General features: G+C 53.4%; 3 protein-coding genes and 1 pseudogene across 6 annotated transcripts; 3 read left to right on the top strand and 1 right to left on the bottom strand.

The window, feature by feature from the left end:
- LOC101717636 (large ribosomal subunit protein eL6 pseudogene) lies at nt 1-905 on the top strand (annotated as a pseudogene).
- A 2110-nt stretch (nt 906-3015) lies between these two features.
- On the bottom strand, nt 3016-7573 carry Fgf21 (fibroblast growth factor 21). Its single transcript, XM_004866982.3, has 3 exons — nt 7135-7573; nt 6949-7052; nt 3016-6290 (listed from the first exon to the last, which is right to left on the bottom strand). The coding sequence occupies exons 1-3, from the start codon at nt 7370-7372 to the stop codon at nt 6000-6002; spliced, it is 633 nt and encodes a 210-aa protein (XP_004867039.1). The 5' UTR covers nt 7373-7573; the 3' UTR covers nt 3016-5999.
- On the top strand, nt 7434-11324 carry LOC101709834 (galactoside alpha-(1,2)-fucosyltransferase 1). The gene is given in 6 exon segments (XM_087200590.1): nt 7434-7490; nt 8674-9221; nt 9524-9826; nt 9828-10042; nt 10045-10290; nt 10293-11324. Coding segments are annotated over 6 exon segments (1626 nt in total). The 3' UTR covers nt 10550-11324.
- Nucleotides 11325-11473: 149 nt separating this feature from the next.
- Nucleotides 11474-17374, top strand: Izumo1 (izumo sperm-oocyte fusion 1). 4 transcript variants are annotated; one of them, XM_021246201.2, is made up of 10 exons: nt 11474-12791; nt 13774-14053; nt 14377-14451; nt 15083-15169; nt 15435-15455; nt 15741-15821; nt 15927-16027; nt 16299-16452; nt 16670-16853; nt 17068-17202. In XM_021246201.2, exons 2-10 carry the CDS (start codon nt 13819-13821, stop codon nt 17180-17182), a joined length of 1053 nt encoding a protein of 350 aa, XP_021101860.1. In that variant the 5' UTR covers nt 11474-12791; nt 13774-13818; the 3' UTR covers nt 17183-17202. The 4 variants fall into 4 exon arrangements, with proteins under 4 accessions (XP_021101860.1, XP_021101857.1, XP_021101862.1 ...); XM_021246198.2 differs by having other exon boundaries at nt 13771-14053; XM_021246203.2 differs by lacking the exon at nt 16670-16853 and having other exon boundaries at nt 11474-14053; nt 17068-17374.
- Nucleotides 17375-17449: the final 75 nt, after the last annotated feature.

The raw sequence follows: 17449 nt of genomic DNA, 5'->3' as shown, positions 1-17449 counted from the left end.
TGCAAGATGGCAGGCGAAAAAGCTGAGAAGCCCAGTACTAAAGAGGAGAAACCTAAAGCCAAGAAGGCTGATGCCACTGGCATGGTTAAAAACAATGTGAAGAAGGCTAAAAAATCCAAGAAGGGGCAGCCCCACTGCAGCCGAAACCCTGTCCTGGTTAGAGGAATTGGTAGATACTCCCGATCAGCTATGTATTCCAGAAAGGCTTTGTACAAGAGGAAGTACTCGGCTGCTAAATCTAAGGTTGAGAAGAAAAAGAAGGAGAAGCTTCTTGCTACTGTCACAAAACCAGTTGGTGGTGACAAGAACGGTGGTACCCGGGTGGTTAAGCTTCGTAAAATGCCTAAGTACTGCCCTGCTGAAGATGTGCCCCAAAAGCTATTGAGCCTTGGAAAAAAAAAACCTTCAGTCAGCACATGAGGAAACTTCGAACCAGCATCACTCCCAGGACAGTCTTGATCATCCTCACCGGGCGCCACCGAGGAAAGAGCGTGGTTCTCCTGAAGCAGCTGGCCAGTGGCTTGCTACTTGTGACTGGGCCTCTTAACCTCAATCGAGTTCCTCTGCGTAGAACACACTGGAAGTTTGTCATTGCCACCTCCACCAAAATTGATATCAACAACGTGAAAATCCCCAAATACCTCACTGATGCTTACTTCAAGAAGAAGAAGCTGCGGAGGCCCAGATACCAGGAGGGTGAGATCTTTGACACCGAGAAAGAGAGATACCAGATTTCAGAGCAGCGCAAGGTGGATCAGAGAGTGGTGGACTCGCAGACTTTACCAAAAATCAAAACTGTTCCTCAGCTCTGGGGCTACTTTCAATCCCTTTTTGCTCTGACAAATGGAATGTACCCTCACAAATTGGTGTTCTGAATTTCTTACTAAGAACCAAATCAAATAACTGCCAGGTTAAAACAAAACAAAACATACAAGGTTAGGCCAGGGATGTAGCTCAGTGGCGCCAGGCCTGCCTGGCCAGCTCAAAGTCCTGAGTTCAATTCCCAGTACTGAGAAAAAAAAAAAAAAAAGAAACACAAGGCCATCCTCGTACCAGACCTGTGAAATACCAGACCATTGATTCCATTCTCAATCAATGGTCAAATGTTTGGAGACATCTCAAATTGTGAAATTCCTGGCTTGCTATATTTAGCTGTGAGAGTTTGATGGTGAATGTTTAAAAGAAAGTTAACAGTTTAAAGATTCAGTGATCATTAACAAAATACCACATAGTTGTGAATTTTTTTCTCCGTAGTACAAAAGCTTGTCAGACATTAAAATATTTCTCCGTAATCTTTTATATATATATATATATATATATATATATGTATGTATTTTATATATTGAGTCAGCGTCTTGCTGTGTAATTCAGGCTGTCCTTAAACTCACTATATAGTCCAGGCTGACCTCGAACTTGTGACTACCCTCCTGCCTCAGCCTCTGGAGTACTGGATTACAGACATGTGCCACCACACCTGGCCCACTCCATAATTGAATTGTTTCAGCGATATTGTTGAGAGAAAGCTGGCCAGGAGTTTGAGAGAAATGGAGAAATGCTGGTTTTTGTTTATTTTTTTCCCAGTACTGAGGATTGAACCCAGGGCCTTTACACTGAGCTACATCATCAGGCCCCTTTTTCATTTTTTATTTTGGGAAAAGTTCTCACTAAGTTGCTAAATTGTCCAGGCTGGGACTTGGGATCCTCCTGCCTCAGCGTGTCAGGGTGCTGAGATTATAGATGTGCACCACCACACTGGGCTGGGAATTGATGTCAGATTCAAAAGATGACAAACTTCTTTACATAACAACATGAATATGCTCAGCACTAGGAAACTGTGCACTTAGAGATGGTTAAGATGGTGCATTTCACATTAAGCGTATTTGCTCTTAACAAAATACAGCCATAATCAGGGGTTTTTTTTGCTGGTTCTGCAATCTCAGACACGGTTGGGACAGGTCAGGGTGAGGTGGTGCAGTATGGGACAGTGTTTTTCTTTTTTGTTGTTGTTGCTTTTGTGTGGTGCTGGGGATCGAACTCAGGTTCTTTGTACTAAGTTATATCCTCAGGCCTTTTTAATTTTTTTTTTTTTGGTACTGGGTATCAAACTCGGGACCTTCCACTTGTGAGGTAGGCGGTGGAACCACTGAGCTAAATGCCCAGCCCCCAATTTTTTATTTTGAGACAGAGTCTCAGTAAGTTGCCCACTCTGGGCTCCAACTTGCAATCCTCCTGTCTCAGCCTCCCCAGAGTACTGGGGTTTCGGGCCTTCACCACCCCGCTGGACTTCGGCTGGCTACACAATCTTCAATGGAGAAATATTTTTCTTCCATCGTAGCCCTAACAGAAAAGTCTCTTTTCTGTTTTCTTTCTATAGGTTGGTAGGGTTTTTGTTGTTATTATTTTGGTAAACTTAACATAACATGAAATTTGCCATTTTGGGTTATTTTTATTAGTATATGTTTGGTTTTGTTTTTTGTTGTTGTTTTTATTTTTGTGTTTTGAGTCAGGGTCTCACTCTATAATTCAGGCTGGCCTCCAGCTAACATTGATTCTCCTGCCTCAGCCTTCCTAGTGCTGGGATTACAAGTGTATGCCACCATCCCAGCTTCCAGTGTATGTTTGCAATACGTAATAATTGCGGTCGTTTTTACACCCTTTCCCCTTCCTGTCTTCCGGTCTTCCCAAATTTGTCTTCTGTTTGTTTGTTTGTTTTGTGGAACTAGGAATCAAACTCAGGACCTTGCACTTGCCAGGCAGCTTCGGGGACACTGAGCTACCTCCCTGGACCCTGTTTGTTTTTGAAACAGGGTCTCATATAGTTCAGGCTGGCCTCGAACTTGCAGGAATCCTCCTGCTTCAGCCTCTGGAATGCTGGGATCACAGGCATGCGCCACAATGCCTGGCCTGGGGAGCCTGGCTGACCCATACCCCCAGGGCTTTGGGATTTTGAAAATGATTAATTTTTTTTCTTATGGGAATGTACCCATCAGATAAAATTTACCAATTTAGCCATCTTATTTATTTTTATTTTTTGTGGTGCTGAGGATGGAACTTGGGGCCTTGAGCATACTAGGCAAGTGCTCCAGCACTGAGCTATACCCAGCTCTCACTTCAACCATAAAGTGTACAAGCCTGTATGGTGGCACACGCCTGTGATCCCAGCACTTGGGAGGCTGAGGCAGTAGGATCATGGTGAGTTGGAGGCCAGCCTGGGCTACATAGTGAGACCCTGTCTCAAAATAAATAAAATAAAGTGTACAATTCAGTGGTGGTGAGTGTGTTTACTATGTTGTGCAACCATCACCTGTAGTTGCAGAACATTTCATCACCCTAAAGGAAACCCCATATCTGCTCAGCATGGGTTTCCTGTTCTGCATTGAACATGTCCAAAAGACATGTTCAAGTCCTGAGGCGCAGGTGAATAGAGTTAAAGTGAGGTCACACAGGCTTAGGAGGAGCCCTAACCAACAGAGTGGTGTATTTATAAGAAGCAGAAAGCTGGCCATGGTGGCGCACACACACCTGTAATCCCAGCACTGAGGCCCTGTCCCTTCCTGTCACATGCAGCGTCTCATCTGAGGCCTGCAGACAGGTGGCAGGCGGCAGAGATGGGGTCAAGGGGTTGAGTGTGGTGAGACCAGACGTGCCCCGAGGGACAGTGACCTCGAGCAGGCCCTGCAGACAGAGGACAGGGATTTGCGGCCCAGAGGGGCCTGTGCTGGACAGGGCTCTGCAGAACTGGGATCTCAGGGTCTCCACACAGAAGCGTGAAGTTAGGACACAGGTCCCAGGCCTCCTGTCCGACTTCTCTCCTCCTGTCCGACTTCTCTCCTCCTGTCTGACTTCTCTCCTCCTGTCCGACTTCTCTCCTCCTGTCTGATTTCCCTCTCCCTGGGCCTCCCTCCCTCTCCCTGGGCCTCCGTCCCTCTCCCTGGGCCTCAGTCCCTCTCCCTGGCCCTCTGTCCCCTCTCCCTGGGCCTCAGTCCCTCTCCCTGGCCCTCTGTCCCCTCTCCCTGGGCCTCAGTCCCTCTCCCTGGGCCTCAGTCACCAATGGCCCCTCCTGTCCCTTATCCCCGGCCTCCAGGTCTGTTCTCCGAGCCCCAGCCTGGCACAGTGGTGACTCCGGGGGAAGGTGGCCAGGATGGTACCGCACTTCTTCATCCCCTCTCTGACAGCTCAGTGGTCTCTTCTGACCAGGAGCCCGTGAGTGGCATTGTCACCAAGTCACCTTCGTGATCCAGGCCACCACTTCGCAGGAGCTTTGTGGCCTTTATGGTTCCATTTCTTTCCCTTGCCAGAGCCCTCAGGGTGGAGACCCGCACTTTCTGCCAGACACTGAGTTTTATTTCTCCTGGAGATTGAGTCCCTTCTGTGACCCTGGGGGCCCAGGCTTGCCCTTCTGACCCTGATACTCCTATAGCTTGGGGCTTGGAGGTAAGATGAAGGGCTGGACACTGCAGCTCCTTGGGTCACCTCTGGTCAAACACCTGGGGACCTGGGCAGGGCTGACCAGTGGCTCCTGGAGATGTCATGTGAGGCTTTTTTCTTTTCTTTCCTTTCCATTCCTCTCCCCACTCCTGCCTTCCCCTCCCTTCTCTTCCCTTTCCCTCTCTCTCTTTCCTTCTTTTTTTTTTTTTTTTTGTAGCGGGGATCAAACTCGGGTCCTTGTGCTTGTGCAGCAGGTGAGGAAACCACTGAGCTAAATCCCCAGCCCTTTCTTTCTTTCTTTCATTCTTTAGTACTTGAAATTGAACTCCAGGCCTCACATTAAGCTTTTTTTTTTTTTGGTACTGGGGATCAAATTCAGGACCTTGTGCTCGACAGCCAGGTGCAGCGCCACTGAGCGACATCCCAGTCCCAAAGCCCATTTTATTTTGAGACAGGGTCTTGCTAAATTGCTAAATTGCCCAGGCTGGGCTCCAACTTATGATTCTCCTGCCTCAGCCTCCTGGAGTGCTGGGATTACAGGTGTGCACCACCCCACCTGGCTTTGTCCTCACTTCCTTCCTAACCTGAAAATGACTTGAACAACGTGAAAATCTGCATTGTGGAAAGGGAGGGAGGCCAATCAACCAGGTTTCTGGGACTGGACACACTCTGAAGTCCCTAAGTGCCTGGATGGAAGAATCCGGACCTTTGTCTTGAGACCCCAGACTCCAGACTCCAGCTCTCCTCCTTAGGACCACAGTACGAGGTCCCTATCCTCTTCTCCAAGGAACTCACTTCCAGATGTCCAGCCCTATGATCCCTCAGGACTTGAGCACCATCTTTGCACCTAATGAATGCCCAGGAGTCTTTGCTCTAGCCCTGCAGGCCAAGATATCTTCCCATTTAACATCCCAGATAACTACCTCTCCCATGAGACTATGGGGCTGTGGTGTCGCTTTTTTAAAAAGGCCCCCCCATTATTGAGGCACCTCTGAGAAATAGTTCCACAAGGGAACACAAGGGTGGCGGTGGGTAAGAAGTCCTGCCATGCCAGGTGTGGTGGCACATGCCTGTGAATCCAGCTATTTTAGGAGCAGGAGGATCACAAGTTGGAGGCCAGCCTGGAAAACTTAGTGGAGAACTGTCTCAAAATTAAAAAAAATAAAATAAAAGCCTGGGGATGTAGTTTAGTCATAGAGCACTTGCCTGGCATACAAGACGCCTTGGGTTCCATTCCACGTACTACAGCAAAACCAAACACCATATTTCTACTCAGCCAAGAAGACATTTTGTTCTGTTAAAGAGTAAAGAGCAGGAATTGTCCTGCAGACCCTGGGGACACTGTCAGAGTAGGAAAATGGAGCCCAGTGGGAAGCTGGGAACTTGTGGGGGGTGGCAGGGGTCCCGGGGTCAGGTGGACGCAGGACACAGAGCCATCCCTCCTTCCAACACTGACACGCACTCCTTAGATACTCTTCTGTCAGAGTCTTTATTATCCCAAGTAAGAAAAATAGAAAAATAAATAAGATAAATAACCCAATAAATAAAGAGCTAAATTAACAGCCTTAGCTTCAGAAAGCATAGCTGGGGCTGCGGCCCTGTAAAGGCCCCACCATGCTCAAAGGGTCTGAGGAGCCCACGTCCGGGGGTTCGGGGGGTAGCATTCCTGGTGGCTCCAGAGGTGGAGGGTGCAGGCCTGGCAGTGGCAGAAAACGGGCTGGTCCCGGGGGCACTGGATCCCGGGATGCGGAGTCACTGGGGAGCATGCGCAGTGGGAGGCCGTAAGCTTCAGACTGGTAGATGTTGTAGCCATCTGCAAGAAGCAGCTCCCGGAAGCTGCAGGCCTCAGGGTCAAAGTGGAGCTGGGGGGACAGAGAACAAGGGTCAGAGCCCTGAAGCTCCTCTATACTCTCCTTCTGCACCACCTTCAGGCCTCCTCCCTCAGACCCAGGATCCAGGCCCCAGCCCCATCCAGGAAACCAGATACCAAGAACTGACTCCTCCTTTAGCCCCTGTCATAGAGAAGCCACCTGCCTATCCCCCGGTCAAGAATGTTCTAGCCCTTAGGGCCTGGGGATGTAGCTCAGTGGCACCACGCCTGCCTGCCAAGTGCAAGGTCCTGAGTTTAATTCCTGGTATCAGAAAGAAAAGAAAAGAATGTTCTAGCCCAGTAACCCCCAAGACTTCCCCAAGGCAGGCAGCAGGTCTGGTGCACACCTAAGGTCATGGTGGCTCACGGCCATGGGTTCCTGGAGTGTCCTAGGACGAGCCAGGCACAGAGGAGGCCTGTGGCCAGGATCAGGGGTTACAGTCCTGAGATGCGGCTGAACATGTCCTGCCATGCCCTCACACTGACCCTGCCTGGGCCTCAGTTTCCTCAAACACTGGTAACAACTGCTCACTGCAGGTCTTGCAGGGAGGTTGGGAGTGGAGAGCCAGGGCCACCAAGGCGGGTGACCAAGGAGACACAGGCCAGCACTGTGAAGATGACAGCACAGGCAGTGGGGTCCTGAAACTCACCGATCCATACAGGGTCCCGTCAGGCCTCTGGCACAGGAACCTGGAAGTCCTGACCCCCAAGATCTGAATGACTCCTGGCTTCAAGGCTTTCAGCTCCAGGAGACCTGGAGGAGAAAGTGGTAAGATTCCAAGCTCCGCTCCCAGGCCCCTCTGTCCCAGCCTGGGGCACCAGGCCCCCACACTCACTTTCAGGGCTCCGGTGGGCAGCGCCCCCCACTGAGCCATCGGCCCTGATCTCCAGGTGCACCTCCGTGTCCTGGGCATCGTCTGTGTAGAGGTGCCGCTGCCGGACCTGGCCCCCAAACTGGAGGAGGGGGCTGGAGTCAGGGATGGGGTGTGCCTGGCAGGCTCCCAGTAGAAGAACAGCCAGCACCGCGGGGACCCACAGCCCTGGGCGCTCAGACTCAGCCCTGGCCCAGTCCATCAATAGTGCTTGTCCTCTGTGTGGTCCAGGGTGTGAGGCTGGAGGAGCAGAGAGGCGTACGATGCGCTCCAGGTCTGGCTTGTCTGGGACAGTGGATTCCCACAGCACAGCGGCTCAGGTAGACAATGTCCCGGGTCCTCCTGCTCGGGGATTCTAGCTGCCAGGGCACCCAAACTCTGGGGATGGCTGCAGGCGCTCCAGCATTTATACCTAGACACACTGCCCACGTGCCCTCCCCAGTCCTAATTTGTGATATTTGACCCACTTGGCTGGAGCCAGAATTCCACCGTGGCCAGGGGAGGCTGGAGGGATGATGCAATGTTATGTCAGGCTGGGAGCCTGCACACCAGGGTCTGGAGCATGAGGGACCAGAGCCTGATTCATTGGGACTGGGGTGCAAGGGCCACAGCCATGATGCCAGGACCAGAGGTGGGAGGATCTGGGGTTTCAGACTCCTGGGTCTAAGAGACAGGGGGCTTGGGCTGGAACACTTGTGTTTGAGGGAGGAGGCTGGCCCTGGAGCCCCCAGGTCTGTGTCTGGAGCGTTAGGGATTCTGAAAACAGCCTCCCTGGGTGACAGATGCTGATTTTATTCCACAAGTGGAATTTTTGTCCCCTTTGAATTTCTATGTTTTGGGGAAAGGAGGGTCTGACACTTAATCTGAGGAAAGCTGCACCTGTCTTGTGACAGAAGCCCTAGGGTCCCAGGCCACGCTGTCCAATCCCTGCTCAGCAGCCCTGGGCTCCTCCTCCTGATGCAATCCTGGCGTTTCTTTCACCAGAGCGGCTTCCTGGGCCCAGACAGGTGCTCCCAATATAGCCGGTGCCTGAGGAAAGAGGGCACGGAGAGCAGAGCAACTGCAGCTGAGATGGCTGTGGGATGGAGTGAGGACTGCTGGGAAGAGGCCAGGCAACTTCCAGAGCCCCTGGAGGGTCTCTGAGGAAGGAGCACCCAGGAATGGAATCTTGGAGGAAACATGGTCAGGTCTCTCAGGAGTCAAGTGAAAGTCCCGTCCTCCCGCTGATCCTGGACAACAGAAATGGTTCTGGTCAGCAGGAAGCTTTTGTCCCTCAGAGGCAGGGAGCACAAGTCATTCTTCCCTTGGATTGTCACCTTTCTCCTTCCAGTCCAGAAAGTAGCACTGGGCGCCAGACGCCAGAATTTCCAAGGCAGAGGGACCGGGGCCGGAGTTGTGGGATTTGAATGTGGAGGGTGCGCACGTGGGGACCCGGGACCCCGGACCTCGGCAGCAGCCCAGTCCTAGAGAGCCCTGGCAGACAGGCTCCCGTCCTCCGGGGAGCGCGCCGCAGCGCGCGGGGTCCCCCCACCTCGGGGACCAGACGCGGGCCCTGCGCAGCGGCCGGACGTGGCCAGGCGGAGCGCATACCGCGGGCCTCGCGTGGATGCAGCTGCCGCCCGCGGGGGGCCTGTGGGTGCCACAGCCGTGGGAGGGGCCGGGCCGGGGCGGAGGGTGGGGCCCCCACCAGAATCAGCCGTGGAGGGGCGAGTGCCGCCCTATCCCCGGGCCGCGGAAGGGGCTCCAGATAAGGGCGGGCCCTTTCCTGCTAACTGCCCCGCGCGGGGGCAGAGGCTGTGCCTCTGCTCGTCCTCGCTTCCCGCCCCGGGACTCGCTGCCAGTCCGGGTGCCGGCGTGAAGGCCAGGGCTGCGGGCCTGGGGGACCCCGGCGTCCGGGAGGTGGGTGGATGTGGCCTGCGCTCTCTGCCCGCGCTCCTGGGCCTCGCGAAGCAGGCTCGGGAAGTGCCGCCGCCCTCCAGGCGCTCAGGTGAGTGCCCTGCGGATGCTGGAGGCCGCGACCCGGGCACCGGGCCCTGCGCCCTCTGCTCCAGGTGCCCGGCGCACGAGATCCCCGCTCCGGCCTCTCCTGTTCCGCTCGCTGGGTCACTTCCTGTCACCTTAATGGTGTGCTGTGCCCCTCACAGACAGGTGCACCTGAGAAAGGGGTTGGCGGCCTGCCCAGTTCCCCCCGAGGCTCGGAGCCTGTGCCACTGCTGGCTTGGAAACCAGTAATCTCCACCTCAGCGCCCAGCATTCTCATCCCTCCAACCTAGGATTTAGGCTCCCAGCTGCCTTCTGCCTCACACCCAGGAGTCTGCACTTTTACTCTCCCCAGGCACGAGTGACCCCTAAGTCTCATTTCCTCTTTGGCAGCCGAATGGGCCCCCAGCCCCCACCAGCTCTGCCTAGGCTTCCTCTTCATCTGCGTCCTCTCAGGGACATCTTTCTTTCTCTACCTCTATGACATGTTCCAAAATGGCCTTGGCCTATCTGTCCTGTGTCCGGACCACCACCTGCAGGCATCCCCAGTGGCCCTCTTATGCTTGCCGGGCACACCGCTGGGCTCCAACGCCTCTTCCTGTCCCCAGCACCCTGCCTCTCTCTTGGGAATCTGGACAATCCACCCAGACAGCCGCTTTGGTAGCCAGACGGGACAGCCATACTCAGTGGCAGGAGCTGCAGCTGCACATCTGGATGTCCGAGGAGTATTCCCGCTTGAAGGACCCCTTTGTGAAGCTCTCTGGCTTCCCCTGCTCTTGGACTTTCTTCCACCATCTCCGGGAACAGATCCGAAGTGAGTTCACCCTTCACAACCACCTTCAGGAGGAGGCCCAGGGATTCCTGAGGGCGCTCCGCCTGGGCTATGTGGGGTCCCGCCACGCACTTTTGTGGGGGTCCACATTCGCTGTGGGGACTATGTGCAGGTGATGCCCCAGCACTGCAAGGGTGTGACAGGTGACCGAGCTTACCTCCAGCAGGCCATGGACTGGTTCCGGGCCCGGCATGAGGACTCCATCTTTGTGGTCACCAGCAATGGCATGAAGTGGTGCAGGGAAAATATTGATACCTCCAGAGGCGATGTGGTCTTTGCGGGTGATGGGCAGGAAGGCACACTGGCGAAGGATTCGCCCTGCTCACTCAGTGCAACCACACCATCATTACCATTGGCACCTTTGGCTTCTGGGCTGCTTACCTGGCTGGTGGTGACATCATCTACCTGGCCAACTTCACCCTGCCGGACTCTGACTTCCTGAATCTCTTCAAGCCTGAAGCTGCCTTCCCGCCGGAGTGGGTGGGCATCATTGCTGACCTGTCTCCACTCCAGGCACCCAACATGTGGATTGGGCCTTGGAAGGAACTAGGGAGACTTTACATATAGATCGGATCAATCTAAAGCCACTCTCTGCAGGCCTGGTGGCTTCTGGATAAACCAAGGGAGTGGTCCTGGAGCAGGAGGGCACCCATTTCAGCATGATTCTAGCTGGCCAGACTTGGAAAGAAGGAGGGGCTTCCTGGAACTGCTGAACATTCTAGAACCAGCAGAACTTCTTTTTCTGATGGCTGGCAATGCCTGGAGAAGCTCATGGCAGTTCTAGAAGCTGTAGTGCTCACCTGCTCTGCTCTTTCCTGCCCATATCCATAGGACTTCTGAATGGCTGCTTCCCTTCTAGAGTTGACCATCTTTATCTTTTGTGGATAAGGTGTTACTTTCCCCCTGGGTCTTCAGAAGACTGGAGGAATTCGTGGGTCATCTAGAGCCAGCATGCACCAACTCCATTTCTGAGTGACTCTAGAGGGGGAGTTGTTCTAGAGAGGGCCAGGTCTAAAGCCTGAAAAGAACCCTATAGTCCCTTCCAGAGGAGACAGGCCCCAGAGTTCTAGATCACTCTAGAGAAGGATCTACAAAGCCACAACTGGAAGCTCCGCACCCCACCACTGCCAGAGAGATGGGGACAGGGCAGCCTCTTGGCCCGTTTAGAGGTTCTGGAAAAGCTGGGGCAGTTGGGAGCAGAGTTGAACTCTGACCAACCCTCAGCCCAGGAAAAAGCCTCAGAATTGTGTTTTGAGCAGACAGACTAAATCACAGGTGAGAGGAGAGATACAGTTGAAATGCTGCAAAAAAAAAAAAGAAAAGAAAAAGAAAAAGAAAGAAATGCTGCAGCTTTAAAGCACAACCTTCCAGAGATCTAGGGACACTTTATTTATTTATTTTTAAAGCTCAAAACTGCCAAAGACAGAAATGGCACACACTGGCTGTGGCGTAGGATTGAAGAAGCTTCCTCCTCTGCAGCTGGACTACTGTGGATCTGGGGTCTGTTTTCTGCAGGTCAGGAGCCTGCAGAAAGCTTGGGCCATTGTGGTCCTTGCCAACTGTTATGTACCCTTGAGCTCCCAGAACCACTAAATCTGGCTTTGGACAGGTATGGCATGAATGTATTTAAGGGTGTACAGACCCCCCAGCCCAGCTCAAGCTCAGATAGGAGCACAGGGCCTAATCAAGGAGGATGAGATTTGGACTCAGATTTCAGGAGCCCTTGCTGCTTTTTGGATGGTGAGGGAAGATACCCTATATACAGTGAAATCTAATCATGCCTCATTCCAAGAACCTCAATAGCTAGTCTTCTCAGGGAATTTCAGGATACCAGTCCCCACTCCTCTGCCACAGATAGGAGAGTGGGAGTATGAATTAAAAAACTACTTCGCCAATCCCTGTCTCTGCAGATGTTTTGGAGCTGTGTTTCGGGTGCACGTGTGTGTAAAAGTGAAAGGAAAAGTAGAAAGTTTTCAGGGACTTCTTTTGTTTTTGTTTTTTTAAGACAGGGTCTTCCTCTGTAGTTCAAGTTGGGCTTGAACTCTGTATGTAGCCGAGGCTGGGCCCAAACTCACAGCGATCCTGCCTCTGTCTCCTGAGCGCTGGGATTGATTATAGCGCATGCCCAGCTGCAGACTTTCCTTACTCAGGATGCCTTGGGGTGTGGTACCTGGTCAGATCTAGCAGCCCTTTACTGTTGCGCTAATGTGAGTTGTGGTCCTTGTTTATCTGGTGTCCAGAATCATGCAAAAAAGGAGAAAAGCACCTTCCAGGACCCAAAAGTCTTAAGTCCTCAGTATCTTCTTCTGGGGCTCTTAGTGTGGATCCCAGATCTCTTCACTGGAGTCTCGGCGGTTAGCAGAGAAGGGCGAGAAGGTGGAGGAGCTAGTGGGCTGTCATTTTTGAACTACATTTCCCATAAAGCTATGGGGCTGACGGCACTAGTTTGCTATTGCTAAAGTGGCCCCAGGGCCTTCTGGGAGTCATAGTTCTAGGCGAGAAACAGCCGCTTCCCGCATCTTTGTGGCTGGGGGCCAGGGTTTCCAACCAGCCAGAGTCCATCCAGTCGGAAGCCTGGGCCCCGGGGCCAAGGGAAGGGAGGATGCTGAAGGCCATAACCGGACCTTGGCTCTGGAACCGGAGCGGGCGGGTGGCTTCCCTTCTGCGGACGCTGCGAAAGCTCTAAGAATTGGCGACCGCCTCTATGACGTCACGGAGCCCCGGCCGAGACCTCCTTGACTTTTGATCCAATTAGACTTACAGTTGGGCTTCTGGGCGGGGCCAAGGGAAGCCAAAGGAATATCTCGAGGTTTGGGGGACCCCACGTGGGAAACTCAAAAGGGGAAACGGCAGGGGTTTCTGGTAGAGAGGGGACGGCCTATGATTCAGATCCAAGTCGACAAACTCGATTCCATGCAGCCAACGTCTCCCTAGCCCTAACCCCGAAATCCTTAATCTTTTTTTTTTTTTTTGTACCTGGGATCCAACTTGGGACCTTGCCCTTGCAAGGCAAGCGGCAGCACCACTGAGCTAAATCCCTGGCCCAGAAATCCTTAATCTTAGTAGGGGGAAAATGTTAGAGCACCCAGCTCGCTCTTTCAAAAGCCCTCAGGAGCTGGACTGGGCTCCCGAGCCAAGCCTAGTGTTTGAGGGCATGAGTCAGAGATCAAGGTCGGAGGGGTGCCTCGCTGGTTAGGTTGCATGGGGCTCTGTTCCTGAGAAGGGTGTGCCCTGCAAATTAGGGGTCTTGGTCTTGGGGTAGAGTGGGCAAGGTCTCCCTGGGACGGGAGGGTGGCTGGGAGTCTTAGTTAAGTTTATAAAGTCCCCACGTTTAGGGATTTGGGGTATATTTTTGGTTGAGGGAACTTTGAGTTTGATAATACCCAGGGTGGCTCTGTACTGCCTAGTTTATTTGGTTTGGGCACTGAAATTTCAGTTGGAGGTACAACAGGTTTTGAGGGTCTTGGGGTGTCTGAGAGTCGATCCATTTGAGGTTGGGATCACATTGATTTGGGGGAGTTGGGAAGGGCATGGATTGGGATTTGGGGAGCCTTTGTGGGTTAGGGGTCCAGTGTCCTGCTTTAATGCTTTTGTGGTCTCTCAGTTGGGATGCAATGCAGACCCTAAATTTGGGGGCCCATGGATTAGGATTGTGTCTCACACTTTGGAGACATTTGGTGAAGGATATGTCTTAATTTGGAGATTTCTTAAAGACTCTGTTTCCTGGCGACCTTGCAGATAGGGGGCTCATTGAGGTCTAAAATGAGCTGTAGCATCTCCCCTTTCAGCAGCCACCTGTTCGGTTTGGGGTGAGAGGACCGCACGCTCTAGCTGCGATGGGCCTGCGTTTTGCCCTCCTGTTGGTGGCCCTGGCCTGCTGCCTGCTGCCTGCAAGGTGCTGTATCATATGTGACCCATCTGTGGTGGCAGCGCTAAAGTCCTTGGAGACAGATTACTTGCCTGGCCACCTGAGCACAAAGCATCACGCAGATGTGATGCAAACGGTGCAGCAGGGTGTGAAGGATTTCCAGAACCTGCAGTTCAAGGAGGAGTCCTACATGGGGGCTGTTGGTAAGGGCAGGGCTGAGGGTGGCCTCTTGGGTCCTGGGATAGGAGGGGGTTGGGGACACGGTCCCCTGAGTTCAGGAATGGAGAAGGCTAGGGTGCAGATTCTGTAGCAAATACAATGTGTCCCCCCCCTTTATCTTTTTTTTTTTTCTTCATCTTGCAACTTTATGTTATAAATGTCCAGGTCCCAGAAGGTGATGGGCGGCTTCTCCCTTCATCAGCCTGTCCTTCCCCTGTGGCCTCATGGGTATTGTAGTTTCTACAGGGAGGCAAGCCTACTAGACTTTCGGGTTGGAACCTGGGGTTCTGTATCCCCACTCCCACAGATGAGGACACACTGCAACAGGCATCCTGGAGTTTTCTGAAGGAATTGAAACGAATTACAGACAGTGATGTAAGAGGTAAATTCACCGAGGTGATGGGTGCTCCAGAATCTCTAAGGTTAGCCATTGCTGGGGATGCCAAAGCTGGTGGAGGACAGACCCCAGGCTGTGAGCTAGGCTGCCAGGTTTAAGTTTCGGCTCTATGGCTTCCTCGCCTTGTGGTCTTGAGCAAGAGACTTGGAACCTCCCTCAGCTCCAAAATGGAGACCTTAGCAGCTCCTTGCTCCCTCAGCTGGTGTAAAGATCAAATGAATGAGGGGTGGAGATTTAGCTCAGTGATTCCACTGCCTGCCTTGGGAGTTTGATCTCCAGTACCAAAAAAAAAAAAAAAAAAATTGAATGAATGAATACATGTGTATTCTTAGCCCAGGGGCTGGCATCAGCTTGACTGATTGATTTCAGTGCTATTCCCTGAGCACACTAGAAAATGCCAGCCCAGCACAGTGGCCTGCACCTACAGTCCTAGCTACTTGGGAGGCTAAGGCAGGAGGTTTGCTTGAGTCCAGGAGTTTGAGACCAGCTTGGGCAGCATGTTGAGATCCCATCTCATAAATAAATAGATAAGAATGGAATTCCAGCTCACAGAGGCCACCCTCCTCTACCCAACCTCCGGGGGGGGGGGCACTGTGCACTCCCTGCTTCCTTCCAGGGGAGCTCTTCGTGAAGGAGCTGTTTTGGATGCTGCACCTACAGAAAGAGAACTTTGTCAAACTTGCTAAGCAGTTCCAAAATGAGGGTGAGGAAGGCTAGGAGCCCAGGACCCCAGCCCCATCCTACAACCCTAGAGTTCCTGTCTCCAGCCCCTTGCACCTGAGTCCAGGCCCTCTGCCTCCTCAGCTCCTCCTCCCTGTGACCCTGAGGGGACCTTGCCCAGGTTCTTCCCTCCCCTGGAACCCAAGAGCCCAAATCTCAGCCCTGTCCCCAACCCCCACCTCCAATCTTTAACTTAGAAATCTGATTCTCTCATCTCTTTCTCTCTTTTCTTCTTCCATCTGAGGCAGTTTATTGTCCTAACAAATGTGGTAAGTCCAGACTATGGATGGGAGTCCTTTACCCCTCATCCCTGCCCCAAATCCCAGCCTCTCCCCCTCCCCTTTTTGGAGGGGGTGGTTTCTTCATTCTTACAGCTGAGACCCTCCTGGCCCGAAGCATTCTCCCTGGCTTGGATTTCTTGGGTAGCGGGTGGCATTCTATCTGCACTCTTTACTGCACCTCATTGGCGAGCCAATGTCCTAGGGGCCCAACCCTTCGCCTTGCGCTCACTGGTTGGTGGGTGAAAGAATACATGCCTGGGCTCGTCTCTTCAGGCACGATGTTGCAGACTCTGATCTGGTGCAACAAGTGCAGGAAGGAGGTGCACACCTGTTTGAAGTCCTACGATTGCGGAAGTGAGAAGTGGAGCTGGCAGGAGGGGTTGGTGTGAGGCCGGGCTCCGAGGAGCGCCCAGGGAGAGTGCAGATGGGACGCCCCCGCTTACTGAGGTCCTCCCTCAGGTCGCAATGTGGAGGTCCATGAGATGGAAGACATGATCCTGGACTGTCATCTCAACTGGCACCAGGCCTCTCAAGGACTCACTGACTACAGCTTTTACAGGGTGTGGCCCTCCAACTCCTGTAACCCTTGAGCCCACATCCATCGGGCTCCCTCCTGCCCCTGGGTCTGCTGACCCCCGGGTCCCCTGGCCTGCACCCGTCATGACCGGTGGCCTACTAGGTGTGGTCTCTACTGATCTCCGGGGACCCCATTCCTTGACCAGTGTCACCCTGGGTTCCCCTCTGACCCTGAGGCCCCGTGATTTTCTCACCCCAGTACTCTCCAACCTCTGAATTTCCCCAACCTCTGTGACCACTTGAGCTTGGATCTAGGTTTGGGGGAACAATTCTGAGACCTTGGAGTCCAAGGGAAAGGAGTCCCTCCTGACCAAGCCTTTGGTGGGGCCAGAGGATGCAGGCGACTACCGCTGTGAGTTGGGCACCGTGAGTTACGGCCCAGCCACGATCATCTATTTCCACGTCACAGGTCAGCTCTGGGTTAGGGGTAGAGAAGTGAGGTTTCCAGGGCCCAAGGAGCAAGACGCTGTTTCCTAAACCTGGCCTGAGCGAGGGCGTGGCTTCGAGTGGGGGCGTGACTTCATTCTGGGTGTGGCCTCGGGCAGCTGTGGCAGTGGGGTCCTGGATACTAGGGCCAGGTGCCTTCATCCCCTGCTAGGACTGCTCTTTTGCCCTTCCTCTATCAGTGTTGCCCAAAAGGCTGGAGGAGGAGCAGCAGTCATCAAACGTAACCTCAGAACTCCTGGAGTCCTTGCCTGAGACCCTCCAGCCTCCAAAGCCCGAGAATATCCTGAGACGCCGCCTCTTAGGGATGCTGATCTGTGGCTCTGTGGGCTCTATACTTCTGATAGCTGGCAGCTTGGCCACTGTGTGAGCAGCCACGGAAGGAGGCCGGCTTGGAGGAAGGGGCGGGGTTTCTGGCTACCCAATGCAGAAGTAGGCCTGGGAGCCAATGAGAGACTTCCCCAGGGGGTGGGGCTTGCATAATTTCTAGAATAAAGATTTGTGGGTGTTGGGAGAAGTGTCCCTCTTTCAACTACAGCCTAACCTGGCTCCATTATTTGCACCCTCCGACCTCCCCCAGGTTATTTCACAGGGGCAAGACGACCACGGCCAACCCGAAGTGCTCACCGGTCAATAGTGACAACGAAGCTGCTGCGCAACCAAAGGAAAAGGCCACAGATCTGGAGAGCCAATAAAGATTTGTCTTTTTGTCTAAGTATCTGACTCACTCCTCTGGTCTGATCCAAACTTCTGGTTCCATGACAGGAGAGGTCTGAGGGTTGGGCTCCTGCCTGGGAGGAGAGGCTGCGACCCAGGAGCCCCGGCTGGTGGAAGAGATCAACGGGCTGGCTGCGACAGATTCCCAGAATCAAGGAGCAAGGCAGGGCCAGCCCTGCCCAGGTCTCCTCCCCCGGGTCCGGTCACCTCACAGGACGCCCCCTCCCCGCTCTTCCTGCCGGGTT

This window comes from Heterocephalus glaber, unplaced genomic scaffold (genome assembly GCF_053883595.1).
Source record: "Heterocephalus glaber isolate CG9 unplaced genomic scaffold, H.glaber_assembly_v1.0 deba00001744, whole genome shotgun sequence".
Classification (NCBI taxonomy): Eukaryota; Metazoa; Chordata; class Mammalia; order Rodentia; family Bathyergidae; genus Heterocephalus; species Heterocephalus glaber.
Note: the sequence above shows the minus strand (reverse complement) of the source record. Positions and strands in the feature narration are given on the sequence as shown.

Bases quoted from the DNA above. Each gene is read 5' to 3' on its own strand.
- Fgf21 (XM_004866982.3), bottom strand. From the start codon at position 7,372: ATGGACTGGGCCAGGGCTGAGTCTGAGCGCCCAGGGCTGTGGGTCCCC. The intron at 7,053-7,134 runs GTGAGTGTGGGG...TTTCTCCTCCAG, and splicing joins TGCCCACCGGAGCCCTGAAA to GTCTCCTGGAGCTGAAAGCC. The intron at 6,291-6,948 runs GTGAGTTTCAGG...CTGTCCCCCCAG, and splicing joins ACGGGACCCTGTATGGATCG to CTCCACTTTGACCCTGAGGC.
- Izumo1 (XM_021246201.2), top strand. From the start codon at position 13,819: ATGGGCCTGCGTTTTGCCCTCCTGTTGGTGGCCCTGGCCTGCTGCCTG. The intron at 14,054-14,376 runs GTAAGGGCAGGG...CCACTCCCACAG, and splicing joins GTCCTACATGGGGGCTGTTG to ATGAGGACACACTGCAACAG. The intron at 16,453-16,669 runs GTCAGCTCTGGG...TTCCTCTATCAG, and splicing joins CATCTATTTCCACGTCACAG to TGTTGCCCAAAAGGCTGGAG.